We start from the raw sequence: 22,935 nt of genomic DNA on the forward strand, positions 1-22,935 counted from the left end.
GTAATCCCAGTACTTTGGGAGGCCAAGGTGGGCAGATCACCTGAGGTCTCTAGTTCAAGACCAGCCTGACCAACATGGAGAAACTGTGTCTCTACTAAAAATATAAAATTAGCTGGGCATGGTGGTGAATACCTGTAATTCCTCCTGAGGCAGGAGAATCGCTTGAACCCAGGAGGCTGAGGTTGCGATGAGCCGAGATCGTGCCATTGCACTCCGTCCTGGTGCACGAGAGCAAAACTCTGTCTCAAAAAAAAAAAAAAAAGCTTTATTGGCCAGGTGCAGTGGCTTACGCCTGTAATCCCAGCACTCTGGGAGACCGAGACAGGCGAATCACAAGGTCAGGAGATCAAGACCATCCTGGCTAACACAGTGAAACCCTGTCTCTACTAAAAATACAAAAAATTATAATGGCATGGTGCCATGCACCTGTAATCCCAGCTGAGGCTGAGGAAGGAAAATTGCTTGAACCCAGGAGGTGGAGGTTGCAGTGAGCCGAAATCATGCCACTGCACTCCAACCTTGGTGACAGAATGAGACTCCTACTCAAAAAAAAAAAAACCTTTATTAAAAGCTACCTTTTGGAAATACTCAGTCCTTGTAAATCTTCTCATCTAAATTATAACAGAGAAAGCACTTCCACAGAAGCCTAAAAATAGTATTTTGATTTGAGAGGATAATGCTAGTTTTGAAGAAGAAAAAATAACCACATTAAAATTGTACCTAGGTAAATTAGTCTTGTTTTATGTTCTCTCCAGATATTTTGTACCAAAAATTAGTTCAAGTGAAAAGTGAGATTAAAGCATCTACTATGTGACAGATGCTATGCTAGGAAATTTACATGTAGCCTCTCAATTCTCCACCAATGAGCTAGGAATTATCATCCTGATTGTATGGATGAAAAAACAGACTTTGATAAGTAAAATGACAAAACCATTAGAAAGTAGGTCTGATTTCAAAGCCTTTTTACCCTAATTTCTCTACAATTTTAGGAAGCTAAAAACATAGGAGTAGGACCTTAAAGCACTTGTAAACAACAATTTTATCTAACATATATATTTCGTATAGCCTTTTTATCTCAGTTGACTTGAATCCTCAGCCTTAAATCCAAAACTAAGACTAACTGGGTTAAGAAAAGTCTTAATGCAGAGGCAGAATTAAGTATGCCCTAAAATACCTAGAACAGATCTAGAGACCCATCAACAGGATAATATATTTAGTTCAGCAACCAAATGAATAGAATCAACCTCTTGTTTGGGGTTTTGAAAGCACTTTTTCATTTGAACTAGTCTTAGGCAATGGTCTCTCTCAGTATCTACTGGGAGGGGTGGGGACAAGAAAACAGATACCATGAATGGCCACAGCATTATTTACAGCATTTAATCATTCTGGACCTCAGAGAGATTTGAGAACAGTTCTCCTTTTCCTAGTTGTGCTAGGTAATTTTTTCTCTCTCACCAACTGCTCAAGAGTCATTGAAGAGAAAAATCAGGACCTACTGAAAAAGTTATGGACATAAACCCTCCCTCTCAAACCTAGGATTCTAAACACTGCTTTTCTTGATAGTGTGGCGTGTTGTTACTATGGTACAAAGCCACCATTTTCCAATGAGTCTTCAAATCATTTGGAAATGGATTTGGGAAACAACAAAGAATCCTGTGCTTTCATTGTTTTTTGTTTCTTTATGAAACAAGTAGCAAGCAATACTTCTGAATGTTACATTGCATGACTAGGTCACAGAATTTCCAGTTCTGCCTAAGAAGATGCCCTTTTTGAAGTGCTGTGTGTTTGATATAGTGATGGTACACTATTTGTAGAAAGTGGGTTTCAGTATAAACCATAACCACAGAGGTAAATCTATGGTTCAGTATGCGATTTGACGCGCAGGAAGTATCTGGGTCTAATGATGAAACTTTTTAACTTTCCAGATGACAGAACAAAGGAAGCAGAAACAAAGAATTGGTCTTCTAGGACATCCTCCTCACATGAATGTCAACCCACAACAACCAGCATAAGCAAATGAAAGAAAGGAATTGTATTTACCTTTTATAATTATTATTAGTGTGGGTATGGCTAATGAGTTCTCATTCACCCATGAAGGTTACATTTATGCTGAATACATTTGTAAATACTCAGTTTTATACTGTATGTATATGATTGCTACTCTAAAGGTTTGGATATATGTATTGTAATTAGAATTGTTGGCATGATGACATTTCATTTGTGCCAAAAATATTAAAAATGCCTTTTGTGGAAGGACTAACAGAAAGCACCTGATTTGCACTTGAACCAGATTATAGATTTAAAAGTATATGACATGTATTTTGTATTTAAAACTAGAATAGACAGTATTTATGTTTTTTATAAAACTGTGCAATACGAATTATGCAATCACAATAAATTTGTAACTCCCGAGTGTTCTAAAGGGAGTGCACAACTTTGAAGCTGGTGTGTTAATACTATGTAATAAATGGTTAAATATCAAATGATGCTGCTGCCAAAATTATATTAATAGTGAGTTTCAGGCCCCTGGGCATTTTGTACCATGTAATTATCCTATGGTGATGCTGTTTCTCATTGTTAGTGGCAGTAGTGCCTCCGTCTCATAGTGATAATGCTCCAAGTCTATGAACTGTTAAATCAGCATTCATTTTAAGAAAAGCAACTTTAGTTTCAAAGATACTTTTAAGCTTCTAAAATGATCATTTAAACTATTTCTTTAAATAAGAGAGCCAAATTAGAGGCTCATACTTTAGCTTGTGAAGAAGATAATGAATTTTTTAAAGGGAACTTTTTATGCAGTGCTCAGGATAAATGCATACTGGCCAATCAGTGTCATCTCTTGGGTAAATTCTGATGTCACGTTATTAAGAGATGAATAATTGATGGTTTCTAGATTATCTAGTCCAAACAATAGTTTTTTTTTTTCTTCATCTGAACCAACATACTACAGTAGCTAAGAAGTATTAAAACTATATACATCCATATAAAGATGAAATACGAACTATCTCATTAGAAGTCATAGTTGAACACGGACATGTTATTCTTCTGAAAGAGCCACATTTTGGTTTTATTTCTTTGTCACATGATTTCTTTTCTTGATTGATGAAAAGTATGAAAGGAAACTTTTATATCTGTTACCTAGTTTTGTACATGGATCTCATTTTACAAGAGAATCTCTCTGCAAAAAAAGTTTAAAAATGCATTGAAAGCAGAGTTCTGAACTGAGTAAAGTTTGTAAATGCATATATAAAAATATTTAATAAATGATGCAGAATAATATACAGTGACTGGCTGGTGGCTTTCATTTGGCATTTGTGACTTAACTGCTATTCCAATTATATACTTTCTTTAGGATCAGTTTGAAGTACAATTGGTTTAACAGGTTAATTCAGAAAATGTTTACCTGATTATTAAAACCATTTGCTGTTGTTATGACAACTCTGAGGAGAACTATTAGAACAAACATTTGGGAGTATTTAGTACAACATTCATTCATTCTTCTGGATTAATGACTGCCAGCCAGGCTGTTGGGAGTGCCCTACTAAATTTTCTGTCTCTTCTGCTTTCACTGGGGGATCTTAAATTTGCTGTATGCAATGTGGAAGTATCGCCAACAGTTGAAGTTTGTTTTAGTTCATGCCCAGTGGTTAGGGTCCTTCAGTAGAGTGTGAAATGTTTTTACAGAGCCACCTCACCTGTCCCAATGTAGTAAAACCTGTTCCCTACTCAAAGCAGTGCTTGCCCTGGTTGCTCTTTTTGACATGAATTTTCTCTGTGCTTTGGTAAATAATACCACCCAATGTTGGGAACTGGGTCAGGATTAAATTCCAGTTAAATGGCTAGTTTCATAACTAATGCTTCCACTTTATACATTTGATAACTTAAAAACAATTTTTTTCCAGTCAGTACAGCCTGTCTCCACAAAATTTTTCCGTCGTAAGGCAAGCCCAAGACAGATACCTACTTTTATCTGTAAGCAAAACGGCAATCTATGCTAACCCCCACAACGCACACGTCAGCCAGCAAGGACTTGCTCTTCCCCTGGGCTTTCTCTTTGATCTCTCGCACTGCCCAACACGATGTGGCAGTGTGTGTGGTTTGTCTCTCAAGTCCCATCCAGTTCATTGGAAAGTTCTGCTTTGACATGCCAAGTTGCAGCTTTTACAGGTTTGTCATGTTCCGTTTGAATCCTGTCACTTAAGATATAAATCTTTATTCAATGTGCCAGCTTCAGCAGAAAATAAATGAACTTGGAATGCTACCTCACCCTCCATGCAGTAGATCCTACCCTTGCAATTTGGGTGTGAACACTAAAGCTAGTACAATTGAAACATACAATTTGAAGTTAAAACTCCGGTGGCCTTTGATGTGTAATTGTAATTCTGCCTACTTTCTTCACATTGTGCCTTTCCAACACCTCTATTTCAAGGATCAAGGTCCAAGTCACCTTCAAAGTTACCTACCCAGATGAAGAATCAGTGTCATCAGGGTGAAAGTACGGTAGTACTCGCTAACATGCGAGAAAGCCATGTTATTTAATTAAGCCATTTTATTTAATATTAAAAGTTTGCCATGGCACCAATTCAAATGTCAAGTATTTGCAAATTTCCCAAACTAAATCATTTGTTAAAGGGTCTGGGAAATTCCATTCCACTTCTCTAACATTTATGGGATCTTACCCTTTTCATGCCCCTAAAATTGTGTAGTGATTACCCTGTTTCTCTCTACAAATAAAGCTTCCACTCTTTTTGCTGTAGTCCTAAAGGTCTAAATGATATTCCATCCTGTTCAGTTTTCTCCTAGAGCTGTATTTATCTGTATTTCCTGTGCCCCCTAGTATACAAATAGGACTTTAATCTCATTCTTTAAAAACTTGATACTATTCACTTAGTTTGCTTTCAAGTTCATGTTCCTTATTCATTGTTCTTCAGCCGATTTTTTTATTTGGTTATATTTTCTGAAAATGGATTGCTTGATTTTGCTCCTGCAAAATGTGCTCTTTCACTGTGTTTAAATGAGTACTTCCTAACATAAATTATAAAGCAAGCATACTTTATCTGTGGACGCTAATCAGCGACTCAGTCTTTGCAGTAGCAAAGTAGACAAAACTGTTTGTCTCCCAAGTCCCATCCAGTTCACTGGAAAGTTCTGCATTGACATGCCATGTACAATTGGGAAATTATTAAGATCTCTAGAGTAAACTAAGGAAATAACCTGTTAAAAACTCAATTGTAGATCTCTGTTTACTCCTACTATAGACGGCTTGGATAAAGTGTTAATGGGCAACAGCCTGAAAGTTTCTGATAGTTATTTTAAGGCTAATAATGAGACCCTCAGCCTGACTTTTGAGCTGCATGAAGGGAGATGTACTCCTTCAAAACAATATTAGAAGCATAACTACATACTCATAGAAGTAGGCTTGGGTTTCTGCGAAACTTTTTTTTTTTTTTTTTTTTTTTTACAGATTTTGATAACGTGCTTGTTAGAAGGCAAATTATATGGCAGTAAAAGTCACCATTACATAAGAGAGAATATAATAACAAAGGACTCTTATTGAAGGCTGAAACACTATGCTGTATTTACCAAACCATATAGCAGAAGTGAAAGTTATTTTACATAAGATAAGAAATTGAGCCCTGAAGAAGTAAAGTAACGTGCCCAAGGACTCAGCTCCAGAATAAACAAAGGTCTCCTGATTAAGCAAAATATAGAGGGCTGGTCCCACACCTGCTATCTTCCTTCTAGACTGGGGATATCAGTCATCAGTTTCCCATAACAGTTCTCCCTTTACAGAAAGCGCTCCTGCAGAACTTTATTTTGTCCTACATGTGGAACAATACAGATTGATTTGTTTTTCTTTTCAAATCTCTTTGATGAGATGATGGATTTGCACATTAGAAAGTATTGACTCTGAACATTTTGTCAAAACTGAAAACTTTGTGGCAAAGATAAGCAGCCGATGAGCTCCTAAACTCTTTATCTGTCACAAATCTCTTGTAAATAGCCCTTATATAACTGCATTTTTCAAAGGGAGAATCCATCCTCAGCCCAATCAAGGTGGCTTCTTAGTGCACATTGGTGTCCTCTCCTACCACAAAAGTCAATGTTCATTGGCAAACTCTGCCTTGCTCTTGTTCCTTACACTAATAATTTAACAATCAACTAGAATGTTGGAAAACCCCCATAAAGATTTCAATTTTACAGAAAGTACCCAAAATTCCACTAGTTTTGCATCACAAAGTAGTAGCTGAAGTAAAGTTTTGAGTAAAACACTGTGTGTGTGGTTTTTGTGGGTGGTTGCAGCTCAGAGCGACGTTTAGGCCTCATCAATTATCTCACAGGAGAGAGTATGATGGCAATTTGTAATAAGATGATTATAAGTATCATAACAAACATTTTTTCCATCTTTGGTATCATATGCCACATTAAGCAACTCTTACAACCTGAAGGCCAATTCAGAAGCATAACAAGCCGTCAAGTCTGGAACCAAAAAAATCTACCAAAATTGAGAAAATAAAAATGTAGACCGCTGATGGGTTTTTACATTTGGTCAGCTCAGACAATGCCATGGACTCTCCAGCTCCTGGTATTTTAAACTCATTTGGTAAAACAAATCTCTAGCTTACTGGGGCATGACATTAAAAAAAAGTTACCAAAGGAACATCTTAAAATACTTTAAGGTCATGACAAACCAGTGTGAAAGAGAATCCTAACACCTAGAAGCGAAACTGCATCATCCACCCAGTTTGGAGAGAAAAAAGAAAGCTAAAAACCACCATAGAATAAGAATGCAGAGTTTGAGAAAACCCCTAAGGTGAATTCTGAACAACAACACAGAGTCCGACAACGTAAGTGCATATTGTATGCAAGAGCCACTAATGGAAAGAGTTTGCCAGCACTTTTATAATGGCCTCGTCATAGATGGTTGGTCCCAGGTAAATGGAACTTCAGACAATCCAAGAATTTAACCTGTTTGCTCCTGAACATAAGTCATATACTTGTGACCTATGGTATCTCATAAAGTCTTGTGAGAAGCTTTTTCTAAAAGTTCTCTGCAGAAAAACAACTAAGGTTTGGTATAAAACTGGGACAAGGAGACCTGAACCACACAAGGCTTAGGTGCTAGGTCTATGTCAGAGCCCACATAGCAACATGGTGGAACGGAAAGAACATGGACCTTGAGGTGGGTAAGAATTCTGATACCATTTTTATTACTGAAATGTTATAACTTGGAGCAAGTTTCTAATCATTTTAGTGTGCAGTTCCCCCTATCTCAAGAGTAGAGATGCTACCACATACTCCTTTGGGCAGTAACGGGCATCAAGAAAGATAATCTTACCAAGAGTCTGGCATAAGCTGATACGTTACTTCCCATTCCTTTGCAGCATAACCATTTCCTTTTTCTCAAACCTGTTCACAATCTCAGCTAACTACTGCATGACCAAAAGCTTCTTTCTGTTTCCACTAAATGGGTCTGATGTTATTACTGTGGGATCCTAAATCTACATGTCTTAACATGACATATTGAGGCCACATCCAGTCATTTAAAAAACTTTTATCTTTATATCCAAATTATGTTGTAACTATCAGTTTGAACTGAATAAATGCATAAAGAAACCTCTCATACAGCTTATGACCTCCAGATAACTATTCTCATATTTTTCAGCAGTGCTGCATTCAAATCTGACTTCTTTTTTTAAAATAAATCTTGGGCCAGGCACAGTGGCTCACACCCATAATCCCAACAATTTGGGAGGCCGAAGTGGATGGATCACCTGAGATCAGGAGTTCGAGACCAGCTTGGCTAACATGGCGAAACCCCGTCGCTACTAAAAATATAAAAATTAGTCAGGTGTGGTGGTTCACTCCTTTAGTCCCAGCTACTTGGGAGGCTGAGGCAGGAGAATTGCTTGAACCCGGGAGGCAGAGGTTGCAGTTAGCCAAGATTGTGCCCCTGCACTGCTGCCTGGGCAACAGAGTGAGACTCCATCTCTAAATAAATAAATAAATCTCTACAGAAAAATGTTTTATCTTAGGAATGACAATGCATTTCCTTAATTTCTGAAGTGCCTTCTTACATTCTCATTTAAACCTCCAAACCTTAAGTAGATATTATCCCTGGCGTCTGAATGGTCCTAAGTTGTACTATCTTTCATTTAACATTCAAATAGAAATTCTATACCATATCTCACATAACTATAGAAGATGCAGAGCCTCCTTAATAATTTCTTTCTGAGAAGGATCCTGAGAAGGAGCAGGGACCCCACCTTGGGGGCCCGTGAGCGCCTCCGCAACCCGAGCATGAAAATAAAGGAAAAAAAACTTGAATTCCTTCAAGGGCAATTCTAGGCACCTAGCTAGCCCTGCGAAGTAAATAAGCAACTTGTTAAGCAATAAAGTAATATAACAGTAGGCTCGGCACAGTGGCTCATGATTTGGGAGGCTGAGGCAGGTAGACTATGTGAGCCCAGGAGTTTAAGACCAGCCTGGGCAACGTGGCAAAACCCCATCTCTACAAAAAATACAAAAATTAGCTGGGCATGGTGGCACACATCTGTAATCTCAGGAGGATCTCCTGAGCCCAGGGAAGTCGAGGCTGCAGTGAGCTGAGATCACACCACTGCACTCCAGCCTGGGCAACAGAATGAGACACTGTCTCAAAAAAAAAGAGAAAAGAGAAAAAAGAAAAGAAAAAGAGGAGTACCTTAAAACGATAGCCAAAGAAGTTAGAGTGATGAGATGTTTGGTTCCCTAAAGAAACTACAGATAGCATCTTAACATATATCCCTGAGTTGTATTTCAGAAACCTAGACCACTACCAAAGGAGAAATGCCGTCAGCTGGCAAGTAAACCTCAGATGAGGGGGAAATGAGGATCGAACTCTGACCACTGTTCTTTGTTCTAAATTTCTTCCTGAAGGGCCTGGAGGAGGTTAGCGCCCACAGGCCAGAGCTAACATTCTTTTCTGCTGACCTCAAATTTTTCAACAAAGCTTCACCTCCTTAAACAATTGCACATTAGAAAATCCCTGAATCTACCTATAACCTATGGGCTACACCCTTCCACTCCTGCCCCACCTTTTTTAGGTTAAACCAATGTGTAGCCTCATGTATTGATTTATGAGTTTGCCTGTAACTTCTGCCACCCTGCTGCCTTTAAAAACCTTACCTGTTTAAGCCATCTGGGAGTTCAGGTCTTAACCATGAGCTGCCTGATCCTCCTTGCTTGGTGCCCTGCAATAAATGCTTCACTTTCTCTCCCTGCAATCCCATTATCAGTGTTTGGCTTTGCTGCTCTGGGTAGGCAGACCCAAGTTTGGTAAGTACATTCTAAGGAGGATGCTTACACCTTCTTCATCATCCTTGTCACTGTTTCATCCTAAATCCTGATTCCAACCCAAATCTCTTTCCTTCTCATCATCTCCCCTCTTTATTTCACTAGTGTGTGGACATAGCTCTCTATGCATCACTATCATCTGGGTTTTGTGAAGAGCAGATCTTTAGTAGAAGAAGATTACAATAAAGAACAGGAAACAATTTAAAATTGAGACTCAGCTATTAAAGCTCCCTTCCCTTCCTTCTCACCCATGGGAGGAGCAACTTCTCTTCTCAGCCTGTTGGCAGATAGAGGTCTACTTTTAGTTTCCCACTTGTCTAAACAAACAAAAGAAAAGCAAAATAACAGCAAAACAAACAAACAAACAAAAAAAAAAAAAACACCTTCCTTCCAGCCTCAAAAGCCCAAAAACCAAAAATTTTTGCTGTTTCTTTACTATGCAGAGCAATTTTAGCCCTCAGTTCCCAATCATTCCTCTCTAGATAAAGCCCTTACCTTGGCCTAAAAAAAGGCTATTCTATCACCCTTAGCTTCCACTTCTGGGACAAACTGGCTTCTAAGATGGCTTTTTTTTTTTTTTCCTGATCCATCCCTATCTTACAGAATAAGAAATTTCTTTAGAAAGTTGAAGTGATTTGGGCTGGGTGCAGTGGCTCATGCTTGTAATCCCAGCACTTTGGGAGGCTGAGGTGGGCCGATTACCTGAAGCTGGGAGTTCGAGACCAGCCTGCCCAACATGGAGTAACCCTATCTCTACTAAAAAATACAAAATTGGCTGGGCATGGTGGCACATGCCTGTAATTCCAGCTACTCGGGAGGCTAAGGCAGGAGAATCGTTGTGGTGAACGGAGATCGTGCCATTGCACTCCAGCCTGGGCAACAAGAGCAAAACTCTGTCTTAAAAAAAAAAAAAAAAAAAGCTAGATCATCTGACTTCATGTATTATACATATTCTTCAGTATCCCAGTGCTGCACGATGCCACATGCCATCTAGCTAAGTTCCTGTGCCTGCACCTCCACCTGCCCACCTTGCCTGGGGGAGATGTGGATCTCAGGGTTCTAAGAAATAAAAAGTCAGAGTTCTTAAAGGCAAAAGCTGCAACTAATTCATTTCTGTATTGTTAGTACGCAGCACAATTCCTCCCAAAGAGGGTCAATGCCTTTGAGAGGTTAAAAAAAACAAAACAAAAAAAAACCCATTCTTTTTGAACCTTCACTTAATCTGCTTGATAATTTTGAAGCCAAGGGCAAGAAGTCTTTCATTAAGGAAGGAATATCTAGCAGTGGCCCAAAAAGGAGGTGCATATAGAACTGAGTATCAGGCAGTCACTACTCTTTTGCTGCTAACTGACCATTCAATCCTATAAACTAACCCTTAATCATAATGCCTCTGGTTCCAGTAACACTGCTTCACAACATTCTCCTATCTGCTCCCTCTAACCAGGGGATCCCAGTCTCTCTTCCTCCTTTCAATTCCTGTAACAAAGCTGTGATTTAGCATGGTCTCTATGAATGTGTAAATTCAGACCCACATATACTTTCACACTCCTCTCTCCACCCCACTCTCTTATCTAACAAGGCTAAAAGATAATCCCTCAACAATCCATGTAGTAGTATGGCAGTTCTCAGACTATACCTGAAGAGGCAGATCACATTTAAGTAGGCTAAAGAAATTATGGCCATTTTGGATAATGAATACTTATGGTTCATTTATACATTAACCATATGTAAATCACTTATTAAGTTACATTCTCCCAACCAGACTTAACAAATTTTAGCATTTCAGCTAATCCTAGAAATTTCATAATGAGCTAAAGGACTTGGAGGTGAGTGAAACTTTCCTAGCTCTTTGTGTATCATTCCTTATATTTTAAACTAGAACTCTGATATGCTTTGGATCTGTGTCCCCACACAAATCTCATGTAGAATTATAATCCCCATTGTTGAAGGTGGGGCCTGGTGGGAGGTAAGTGGATCATAGGGGTGGAGTTCTCATGAATGGTTTAGCACCATCCCCCTTGGTGCTGTATAGTGAGTGAGTTCTCATGAGACCTGGTTGTTTAAAAGTGTGCAGCACCTCCCACACCCTCTCTTCCTTCTGCTCCAGCCGTGTGAAGTGCTGGCCCACCATTTTCCTTCCGCCATGATTGTAAGTTTCCTGAGGCTTCTCCAGAGGCAGAGCAGATGCCACCATGCTTCCTGTACGGACTGCAGAACCATGAGTCAATTAAACCTCTTTTCTCTATAAATTACCCAGTCTCAGGCATTTCTTTATAGCAATGCAAGAATGGACTAATATAAACTCTCATAATTATGGGTAGAATACAGTACAACCACTTTGAAAAACAACTGACAATTAAAAAAAAATAAACTAACTTACTAAAAAATCCAGAAATCCTACCACCAAGTATTAATCCAAAAGAAAGGAAAATACATGTCTACACAAAAACCTGTATGCAAACTATAAACAGCTTTATTAATATCACCTCAAACTGGAAACGAATCAAATGTCCATCAACCAGTAAGTAGAAAAACAAATGGTGGTGCAAACATACTATGGTGATTGTGTACAGGTGGCCCACAGCCCACACGCCCAGGACTGTTAATGTTTGGGTTGACTCACACCCCTTTTAGCACATTCAGTGTGCACACTTTCTGAACTGATTATTGCACAGAGTTGGGCAGAAGGGCAAGGGTCAAAAACCTGCTCACTGGAGATCCGGGTAGCACTGGCAATGAAACTTAAAATGATGTGTGCTCCCGATTTAAATAAAAATAATCAGTTGCCTGTGTTTTAGAAATTACAAATGGAACAGTCCTATAGGTTGGCAGCACTAGTTTCCCACTGTTGCTGTAACAAATTACCAGAAACTTAACGGCTTAAAACAACACCACAAATTTATTATCTTACGGTCCTGCTTGTCCACATTCCTTCTGAAGGCACTAGGGGAGAATCCATTTTCTTGCCTTTTTCAGGTTCAAGAGGCTGCCTCCATTGGTTTGTGACCTGATTCCATCTTCAAAGAGAGGAATGGCCAGTTGAGCCTTTCACTCATTACATCATTCCAACTCTGACTCTCCTGCCTTCCTCTTTCATTTATTAGGGCACTTGTGATTCCACTGGTCCAACCTGCATAATCCAGGAAATCTCCCCAGCTCAAAATCCTTAATCACATCTGCAATCTCCCTTTTGCCATGTAAGGCAACATATTCACAGGGTGTGGGGGATTAGGACAGGAACATCTTTAAGGGGGCCACTATTCTGCCTACCACATTTGCCTAGGCAAAATCTAGGCAGGTTAAAGACAAGAAAAACAAATCACATATTTCTTTTCAACTCTGATGGATTTGAATACAATTAGGAAGGTCACATTTTCTCATGGTCCAAACAGGCTGAACAAGTCAGTTCTTTAACAGGCTCATATAAACTGATAAAGCTATAAATGATTGCCCAAGAGCCTGTTGCCCCCTTTTACATGCCCTATTGCTATTCTTGGAAAACCAGAAACGACTATATAAAGATGTTTGCTTTTTTAGACACACACACACACACACACACACACACACACACACACAAACACTCCTCATTACAGAATTTCTTCCTCAGGTTTTATTTACTAGGATTCACACTTTAGAAGTAAGATCCAGTGAGGTACGAAGAAAATGAAAGTGATCCTAAACTTCTCAACCAGATAACCTTTATTGATTTTTTTAAAAATGAATGTGTACCTGTATAAAGTTAGAAAAGTTATGAGTCACTAACATAATAGGGTTGAAAAAAGAAAAAAAGATTAGAAAATTTAATATGCCATCCATATTTCTTTTTTGGTGAAATGTCTGTACAAATTTTTTTTGCCCATTTTTTACTTTCTTTTGTTATTAAAATGTTTAGGACTTCTCAGGCTATGATTATGTTATTAATTTAAAATTTTGAAACTTATGCTTTTTATATTCTGGTTACCAATCCTATACTAAATATATGTTTTGCAATTTTTTTTCCTTGTCTGTGGCTTGTCATTTTCTTAGCAAAGCTTTTTTGTTTTTTTTTGAGATGGGTCTCCCTGTGTGTTGCCCACGCTGATCTCAAATTCTTGGACTCAAACAATCCTCCCACCTTGGCCTTCCAAAGTGCTGGGATTACAGGTATGAGCCACCACATCTGGCTAGGAGAGCTTTTTGAAGAACAGAAAGTTTTAATTTTGATGAAAGCAATTTGTCAATAATTTTGTTTCTATGGTTCACACTGCCTCCTAAGAAATCTTTACCTAAGATTCCAAAGATTTTCTCCTGTTTTCTTCTAGAATAGCATTGTAGAATATAACTTTCTGTGACAACAGAAAGGTGATGACACTGGGTATAGCTAGCCAGATGTGACTTTTGAGAACTTGATATGTTGCTGCAACAACTGAGGAGCTGAATTTCTAAATTTTATTTTGTTTTAATTAGTCTAAATTTGAATAACCACATCTGGCCACCATAATGGGCCAGGAAGTTATAGCAGTGTTATAGTTTAAGGTTTTACATTTTGGTCTATGATACATTTCTACTTAATTTTTGTAGATGTACGAGGTATGTATCAAGGTTAATTTTTTAAAAATATGGACACCTAATTCCTCCAACACCATTCTGTGTAAAGACTATCTTTTCTCCAATGAGTTACTTGGCACCATGGACACAGGGAGGCGAGCACTATACACTGGGGTCTGTTGGGGGGAAATAGGGGAGGGACAGTGCGGGGTGGGGAGTTGGGGAGAGATAGCATGGGGAGAAATGCCAGATATAGGTGAAGGGGAGGAAGGCAGCAAATGTGTGTACTGCCATGTGTGTACCTATGCAACAATTTTGCATGTTCTTCACATGTACCCCAAAACCTAAAATGCAATTAAAAAAAAGGTAAAAAAATATATATATCAATTGACCATATTGGTGTGGGTCTATTTCTGGACTCCATGCTGTTCCATGGACCTATATGTCTATCCCTTCATCAACTGAAATATATAGTCAACTGATATTTAAAAAGAGTGACAAGAATACACAATGGGGAAAGAATAGTCTCTTTAACAAATGGCACTGGGAAAATTGGATAGTCATATGCAAAAGAATAAAACTGGACATTTAACTTGTACCATACACAAAAATCAACTCGCCAGCCTGGGTAACAGAGCAAGACCCTATCTCTACAAAAAATAATAAATATTGAGCACAGGAGTTCGAGCTGCAGTGGGCTATGACTGCACCACTATACTCTAGTCTGGATGACAGAGTGAGACCCTGTCTCAAAAAACAAAAACAAAAAAAAAGAAAAGAAAAACCAACTAAAAATGGACTAAAGACTTAAAAGTAATACCTGAAACTATAAAACTTCTAGATTACAGGAAACCTTCATGGCATTGGTCATGGCAATGAGTTCTTGAATACGACACCAAAAACACGCAACAAATGCAAAAATAGACGAATGGTACTGCATCAAACCAAAAAGCTTCTGTACAGCAAAGGAAATAATCAACACAGTGAAAAGGCAACCTACATAATGGGAGAAAATATTTGTAAACCAAAAAGTCTGATAAGGAGTTAATATTCAAAATAGATAAGGAGCTGCCACAATTCAATAGCAAAAGAATCAACCAAACAAAAATAACATAATTTTAAAACGAGCAAAAGCAGGTGTGGAAGTTCATGCCGATAATCCCAGCACTCTGGGAGGCCAAAGCAGGAGGATTACTTGAGCCCAGGAGTTCCATACCAGCCTGGGCAACATGGTGAAACTCTGTCTCTACCAAAAAAAAAAAAAAAATTAGTCAGACACAGGAGCATACACCTGTAGTCCCAGCTACTTGAGAAGCTTAAATGGGAGGATCACTTGAGCCCAGGAGGTCCAGGAGTTCCAGACCAGCCTGGGCAACATGTCTCTACCAAAAAAAGTACAAAAATTAGTCAGGCACAGGAACATACACCTGTAGTCCCAGCTACTTGGGAGGCTGTGATGGGGGAGGGGGGATCACTTGAGCCCAGGAGGTCAAGGCTGCAGTGAGCTGTGATTTTGCCACTACGTACCAGACTGGGTGACAGAAGAAGACCCTGTATCAAAAAACAAAAATTTTTAAAAAAATTTAATGGGCAAAAGACTTGAATGGACACTTTGCCAAAGAATCCATACACATGGCCAACAGGTGTATGAAAAGATGCTCAACATTTCTAATCACTCATGGATATGCAAATCAAAACCGCATGAGATATCACCTCACACCTATTCAGATGGCTATTATTTAAAAGCAGCAACAACAACAAACCCAAGATATAACAAGTTGTTGGTGAGGATGTAGAGAAATGAGAATACTTGTGCACTGTTGGTGGAAATGTAAAATGATGCAGCTGCTATGGAGCATAGCATGGAGGTTCCTAAAAAATTAAAAATAGAGCTACCATATGATTCAGCAGTCTTATTTCTGGGTATTTATCCAAAAGAATTAAAATAAGATATCTGCATTCCCATGTTAACTGTAGCACTGTCCACAATAGCCAAGAGGTAAAAAACAACCTTAATGTCCACTGGTGGATGAATAAAGAAAATGTGGTGTGTGTATATAATGGAATATTATTCAGCCATAAAAAGGAAGAAAATCCTGTCACGTGCTACAACATGGATGAAACTTAAGGACATTATGCTAAGTGAAATAAGCTAGTCACAGAAGGACAAATACTGCATTATTCTTCTTACATGAATTATGTAAAATAGCCAAACTCATGGAAGCAGAAAGTAGAACAGTAGTTGCCAACAGCGGCAGGTAGGGGAAAATGGGGAGCTGCAATTTAATGGGTGTAAAGTTTCAGTTATATAAGATTAAAAAATTGTAGAGATCTACTGTGTAACTTTGTGCTCATAGTTAACAATACTGTACACAAAAATTTGTTAAGAGGGTAGAGCTCACTTTTTTAACCATAAAGTTTTTAAAAATCATTTTGTCTTGATTTTTGTAACTTGATAGCAAGTCTTGAAATCAGGTAGTGTAGATGCCCCAAAGTTTTCTTTTTCAAAATTGTTTTGGCTGTTCTAAGTTCTTTACTTCCCTATATAAATTTTAGAAATAGCCTGTCAATTTCCACAAAGAAGACTGCTGAGATTGTGACTGCAATTGCATTGTATCTATCTACTTGGGAAGATTGACATTTTGACAATACTGAGAATCCTAATCCATGAATACAGTATATTTTACCACTAGTTTAGGTCTTCTTTGATTTCTCTCATCAATGTATTTCAGTTTTTGGCATGAGAATCTTATGCATGTTTTGTTAGCTTTATTCCTAGGAATTTGTAAACTGTATGCTACCGTAAATAATACTTTAAAAAGTTTTCAAGTTCAAGATGTTTGCTGTTAGTATAAACAAATATAATTCATTCTCATATATTAACCTTGTATCCTGTGGGCTTGCTAAACTTACCTACTAGATCCAGTAGCTTTTTATACATTATTTTAATTTTCTTCATAGACAATCATGATATCTACAAATAAAGGCATTTTTATTTCTTCCCTTCTATTCTGTATACCTATTTTTCTTGCCTTATACTAGCTAGGACCTCCTGGACAATATTGAATAGGAGTGGGGAATGCCAACATTTTTGCTTTGTTCTGATCTTAGGGGGGAAAGCATTTTATCTTTCTTTATGAGTTATGATGTTAGGTGTTTTCATAAATCCCATTTATCAGATGGAGGAAATTTCCTTCTATTCCTCATTTTCTGAAAGTTTTATCAGGAATGAATGACAGATTTTTGTAAAATGTTTTTTCTGTATCTATTGAGATTATCACATGATTTTTTTCTTCTTAGTCTGCTGATATGGTAAATTGCACTGATTAATTTATGAATATTGAACCAACCTTATATTCTTGCAGTAAGGGTCATTTGGTCATGATGTATTTTCTACTCTTTTTATATACTAGATTTTATGTGCTAATATTTTGTTTAACATTTTTATGTCTATATTCATGAGGGTGGCTTGTAGTTTTCTTATGAATTCTTTGCCTGGTTTTGATATCATGTAATGCTGGCCACATAAAATGGAAAAGTTTTCTCTGCTTTTCCTTTTCCTTTTATTTTTCCAAGATAGAGTCTCACGCTACCACCCAGGCCAGAGTGCAGTGGTACAATCATAGCTTGCTGCAGCCTCTATCTCCTGGGCTCAAGTGATCTTCCTGCCTCAGCCTGCTGAGTAGCTGGGACTATAAGCATGCACCATACACTCGGCTATTTTTTCTTTCATTTTTAGTAGAGATGAAGTCTCACTATATTGCCCAGGCTGGTCTTGAACTCCAGATCTCAAGTGATCCTCCTGCCTTGACCTCTCAAAGTGCTGGGATTACAGGCATGAACCACCATGCCCAGCTTTTCTCTCCATTTCCGAAAAAGTTTGTACAAAAATGGTATTATTTCTTCCTTAAATGGTGTAGGATTGGCCAGTGAAGCCACCAGATTTTTGTGTGGGGAAGTTTCTACATTGCCTAGTACTTCTTAAGTGAGCTTCGACGGTCTGTCAAGAAATGTGTCCATTTGATTCAAGTTATCAAATTTACTGACATAAAAATAATTCAGGATATTCTCTTATCATTTTAATGTCTGTAGGATCTATAGTGATAGCACCTTTTTTATTCTGGATACCAAAACTTATATCTTCTCCCCTTCTTCTTCTGATAAGTCTGGCTAGAGATTTATTAATTTTATCTTTCGAATACCAGCTTTTGGTTTTAGTATCTTTTTTAAAATTTCATTTCTACTCTTATCTTTATTATTTTCTAGTTTTTGCTTGTTTGGGATTTAATTTGCTCTTCTATTTTTAACTTCTTAAGGTGGAGTCTAACATCATTGATTGGAGGCCTTTTTTTCTTTTATAATATAAGCATGTAATGCTATATATTACCTTTTAAGCACTGCTTTAGCTTAGTTTCATACATTTTGATGTGTTGTATTTTTATTGTCATTCTATTCAAATTTGTTTTTAATTTCCTTATGCCTTCCTCTTTGACTTACTAATTATTTAAAAGTGTGTTGTCTAATTTTCAAATACTTGAGAATTATGCAGATATTATCAATTTCTGGTTTAATTCTATTGTGATCAGAGAACATATTTTACATTATCTCAATTATTTACGTTTGTTGATGTTTTGTGCCTCAGAATATCATCTAACTTGGTGAATTTCCCACATACATTTGAAAAGTTTGTGTATTCTGCTGTTGTTGGGGTGTTCTCTAAAACTTAACTGAATCAAATTGGTTGATATGGCTGTTCAGGTTTTCTATATCCCTACTGATTTTCTGCCTACTAGTTCTATGGATTACTGAAGCAGGAACACTGACATCTCCAACGAAAGTTGTTAATTTGTCTATTTCACCTTTGGTTCTTTCAATTTTTTGTGTTAGGTCCATTCATATCCATGCTTGTGCATTCTTCATGAATTTTCCCTTATTTATTATGTGATGTCCTTCTTTTTTCCTAGTCACATTCTTTATTCTGAAATCTACTTTGTCTAATATAGCCACTTCATCTTTCTTTTGATTAGTGCTTTGCTAGCATATCTTTTTCTATCCTTTTACTGCTAATATATCTGTCTCTTTACATTTGAGGTGGGCTTCTTGCAGACAGCATATAGAGTTGGGTCTTGATTTTTTAACCCAACCTGACAATCCTTGCATATTTTTAAAAATAAGTTAAAATTTTCTCTACCTACTCCACCTTTTAAAAATGTGGATGTCTTTATATATTAGGCAACCCTTCAAGTCGCTAGCCACTTCTATGGGCAATAATGTTTCCCCGTCCTAGAGGTTTCTTACAGATTTGCCATGCAAATTAAACATACTTCTATTCAAAATAACTTACAAGTATACTTGATATTTCTATTCTCCCAATCCTAATGAGACAGAAGCAAGTATTATCCCCCCAATGACTCCCAAATATCTGTCTGCAACTGAAATCTCCCAAGTCATTGTCAGATCCACTAAGTCAAAAGTCTACTTAATGTCTTTGATATTACACAATTCCCTACTTATCATGTCTAAATCTCAACTTATTATCTTCCCCTGCACATTCTTCCTTTCAAGTTTGTACCCCTGTGTTATGTCTCCCCACTCAGTGAATAGAAGTACTATCCTGCCAATTGCCAAGTCAGAAATTCAGGCACTACCTTCTCTTATCCCTCCATTCAACTGATCATCAGACCCCCATTAATTCTACTCCTACACGTTTTTGAATATCTTTCCTTTTCATTCTCCATCTTATCTGCAATGTTAGTAGCCTTTTTCAGACAACTATCATTTCTTACCTGGACTTCTGCAACAATCTTTTAATGGTAGTTCCTCCTACTTGTAGTTTTGAAGCTCCCAGCATTCATTTCTTTTGAGACGGAGTTTCGCTCTTGTTGCCCAGGCTGGAGTGCAATGGCACGATTTCGGCTCACAGCAAACTCCGCCTCCCGGGTTCAAGAGATTCTCCTGCCTCAGCCTCCCAAGTAGCTGGGATTACAGGCATGTACCACCACACCTGGCTAACTTTCTATTTTTAGTAGAGACAGGGTTTCTCCCTGTTGGTCAGGCTGGTTTTGAACTCCCGACCTCAGGTGATCCACCCACCTCGGCCTCGCAAAGTGCTGGGATTGCAAGCGTGACCCACCGTGCCTGGCCACTCCCAGCATTCTTGTACCCTACTTCCAAAAACTTTTACTCACAAAGTCCTTTGACTCCTTATCTATCCTCCTCTCTCACCACTTCCTCCTTCATTGCCCCAACACACACAGAGATCTATAATAATTAACACTGTACTTCCCAAGTACTGGAACAACAGATGCTGTCTTTTGCATTATGTCTTTTCACTTGCTATTCCCTTATTTAGAACATCCACCTCCTCCTGTGTTCTCTTGACTTTTACTTATCCTCCAGGTTTCAGTTAAGGGAGCCTTTCTCCTGGGAAACTTTACATAGCACCTTAATCTTGGTTAGGTGCTCTTTATACTTTAGCACTTAACACACTGAAATTATTTTTCTCTCTGTATTTTCCTCTAGATTGCAACCTCCATGACAGCTGGACTGCTTTACTTGTTCATCTCATTCATCACTCTATTCACAATATTACTAAATTCAGTAACCCTTATTACAATAGGTACAAACCAGAACAAAGCAGTCAATGGCATAGTATAATTTGGATGTATTCACTCAGTCCACCACATTGACCATAATCTCAGTCAAATATATTCAGTGCCCACCATGCTGACATTCTTATTATTGTGGCAGGCATTATAGGATTTGGACTCAGACAATGTCGCACAATTCCTTTCACCCTCTCTGAAGCTTTTTCTTCGTTTCTTATATGAATTAAGCAATACCTACACCAAAGTGATATAGGAGAAAAAGATTATAGGAGATAAAGTGAAAGCATTTTGTAAATCAAACAATGATAATCAACATACACATATATGTATCCTTAACTAATCTTTGGTGGCCAAAATATAATGGCTTATTTTTATTCATCAGTTGTTTTCCACTACTACTAATTTCCTACATTTTCAAATATATTTTAATAAAGAATGGGATAAACAGAAATTACTTTTCTTTTTCTTCCGTCTAAAATCCTTGTTTTAAAATCCTCATCATCCAGTATCAATTTTATTAAAAGATTCTCAAATAGTTGCTATGCATTAAAATTCTTGATCCCATTATTAAACAAAGGATCTGTTTTAAGTACACACATTGTCAGATTTAGTTATTTCACTTGAAACAAAGAAAAAAACAACAAAAATGTTAGAGGAAAATAAAAGTGAAAACAATGCCATAGATTTCCAGAGGTGGAAGGGCATATAATAAACATTGTTTTATCCCCCAGTATCCAAAATAGGACAGGTGACCTTTGAGCAATGCAGGGATTAGGGGTGCCAGCCTACTATGCAGTCAAAAATCCAAGTTTAATGTTTGACTCCACCAAAGCTTAAGTACTAACAGCCTACCGTTGACTGGAAGCCTAACCAATAACATAAACAGGTGATTACCATATATTTTGTATGTTATATGTATTACATACAGTATTCTTAAAATAAGCTAAAAAAAAAGTGATTAAGAAAAATCATAAGGAAAAATACATTTATCTGTATATATCAACCCCGTAAGTTTACATAAGTTTACAAGATGAATTGTCTGTCTGAAATAGCAGGCAGCTGCTGCTGCAACTCTCCATCTATGGTACATATAAAGCAATTCAGCTTTTTCTTCTAATGTCATGACTTTTCTCTGCTTCTTGGGAGCACTTCCAGCATTGCATGGATCCCATGGTGTTATACAAGGTATTGCACTAAACGCAATGAAAGTATTGCACTAAACACAATGAAAAATACATGAGAACCTCAAAAGATCACTTTTTACTGTGACACACAATTTTCTGGAGAGATGGACTGCTCCTGCAGAGATGATTAGCATCAAATGACATTTTAAGTGGATATGCACAACATTTGAGCTCATGGCAATAGCAGTAGGAGGTGGTACAGTATGTACTACAGTTAGTTTTATGCAGTTATAATACTGCATCTTTGTTCTTTATATTTCTCTCAACTACAAATGATGCCATGCACAATAGATGTTTGTATGCATTTTTTAATAAATTTTACATTTTTATAATAGATTTGTGTATATTTTACAGTAGTAAATGATCAACTAGACTAGTATCTACTTAAATGTTCTGCATTCATGATATACCCGTTTGTCTTAATTTTTTCAGTATTTTAGGCTACTTGGTTCATTACTTTTTTCAAATTGTCACAAATGTACAAAAATTTGTCTAACATATTGAAGCAATTATTTCCATTATTAGAAATTTTTTCAAATTATTTTTTAAAAATCCACATATAAGTGGACCCACATAGTTCAAACCCACGTTGTTCAAAGGTCAACTGTAAAATAAAATCATGAAAATGGCATATTTAAACAGTAAATATAAATGGTACAATCTCAATGAATGTTTATTATGATTGCTGAAGTTATTTATACTATGCTAAATAATGTATGCTGAACTGAAATAATAAGACCAAGGACAACTAGCTCGTTTATGTCAATTTCAAAAACCTGGACCATTAGCAGCCGAACTCTACAACTGTTTAAAATACAAAAATGAAAAACTGGTTAAATGGAAAGGTCAAACCCTGGATTCTCTCATATGTGTCTTCTTCCCCCTGTGGATCTCGTCTGACCAGACCTCATATGCTTTCAATCATTTATTTTAAAATTATAATTCATAGATAACATCAATGAAATGGCTGCTTTTCCCAACAAGGAGCTATGTGTGGGCAAATCACTAACTTTAGCAAACATTTGACAGTTAATCAAGGGGGTCAGGATCAATCAGCTATTTGTACATATTTTAGATGCATGGCATCACATACTGTGTGCGGTCATGAAAGGCTCACAAAAAGCTAATCACATCCTGGCGAAACATGTTGTGTGATAAACAGACCATAAACAGAAACTATCACTAGCACTCGGGCAAACTCCAGCTGGGTTTCTTTATCCCTAATCCCAGTTTCAGCTGCAGGTTTTTTCCAGAAAGAACAGTAGTTTGATTTACTCAAC

General features: G+C 37.5%; 1 protein-coding gene and 1 long non-coding RNA gene across 2 annotated transcripts in view; one reads left to right on the plus strand and one right to left on the minus strand.

Moving 5' to 3' along the window:
• The window catches only part of ITPR1 (inositol 1,4,5-trisphosphate receptor type 1), a 362,730-nt gene extending 359,451 nt beyond the window's left edge, over positions 1–3,279 (plus strand). Inside the window, exon 62 of the mRNA XM_064361952.1 lies at positions 1,926–3,279. Coding sequence (XP_064218022.1) covers positions 1,926–2,012 — 87 coding nt within the window. The 3' untranslated portion in view covers positions 2,013–3,279. The remainder of the gene's footprint in view (positions 1–1,925) is intronic.
• LOC105730756 (uncharacterized) overlaps positions 1–22,935 on the minus strand; it is a 58,861-nt gene that overhangs the window by 15,042 nt on the left and 20,884 nt on the right. The gene's annotated exons all lie outside the window — the stretch shown is intronic.

Source organism: Aotus nancymaae, unplaced genomic scaffold (genome assembly GCF_030222135.1).
Source record: "Aotus nancymaae isolate 86718 unplaced genomic scaffold, 86718_ANA_hifiasm-v0.15.2.pri h1tg000046l, whole genome shotgun sequence".
NCBI lineage: Eukaryota > Metazoa > Chordata > Mammalia > Primates > Aotidae > Aotus > Aotus nancymaae.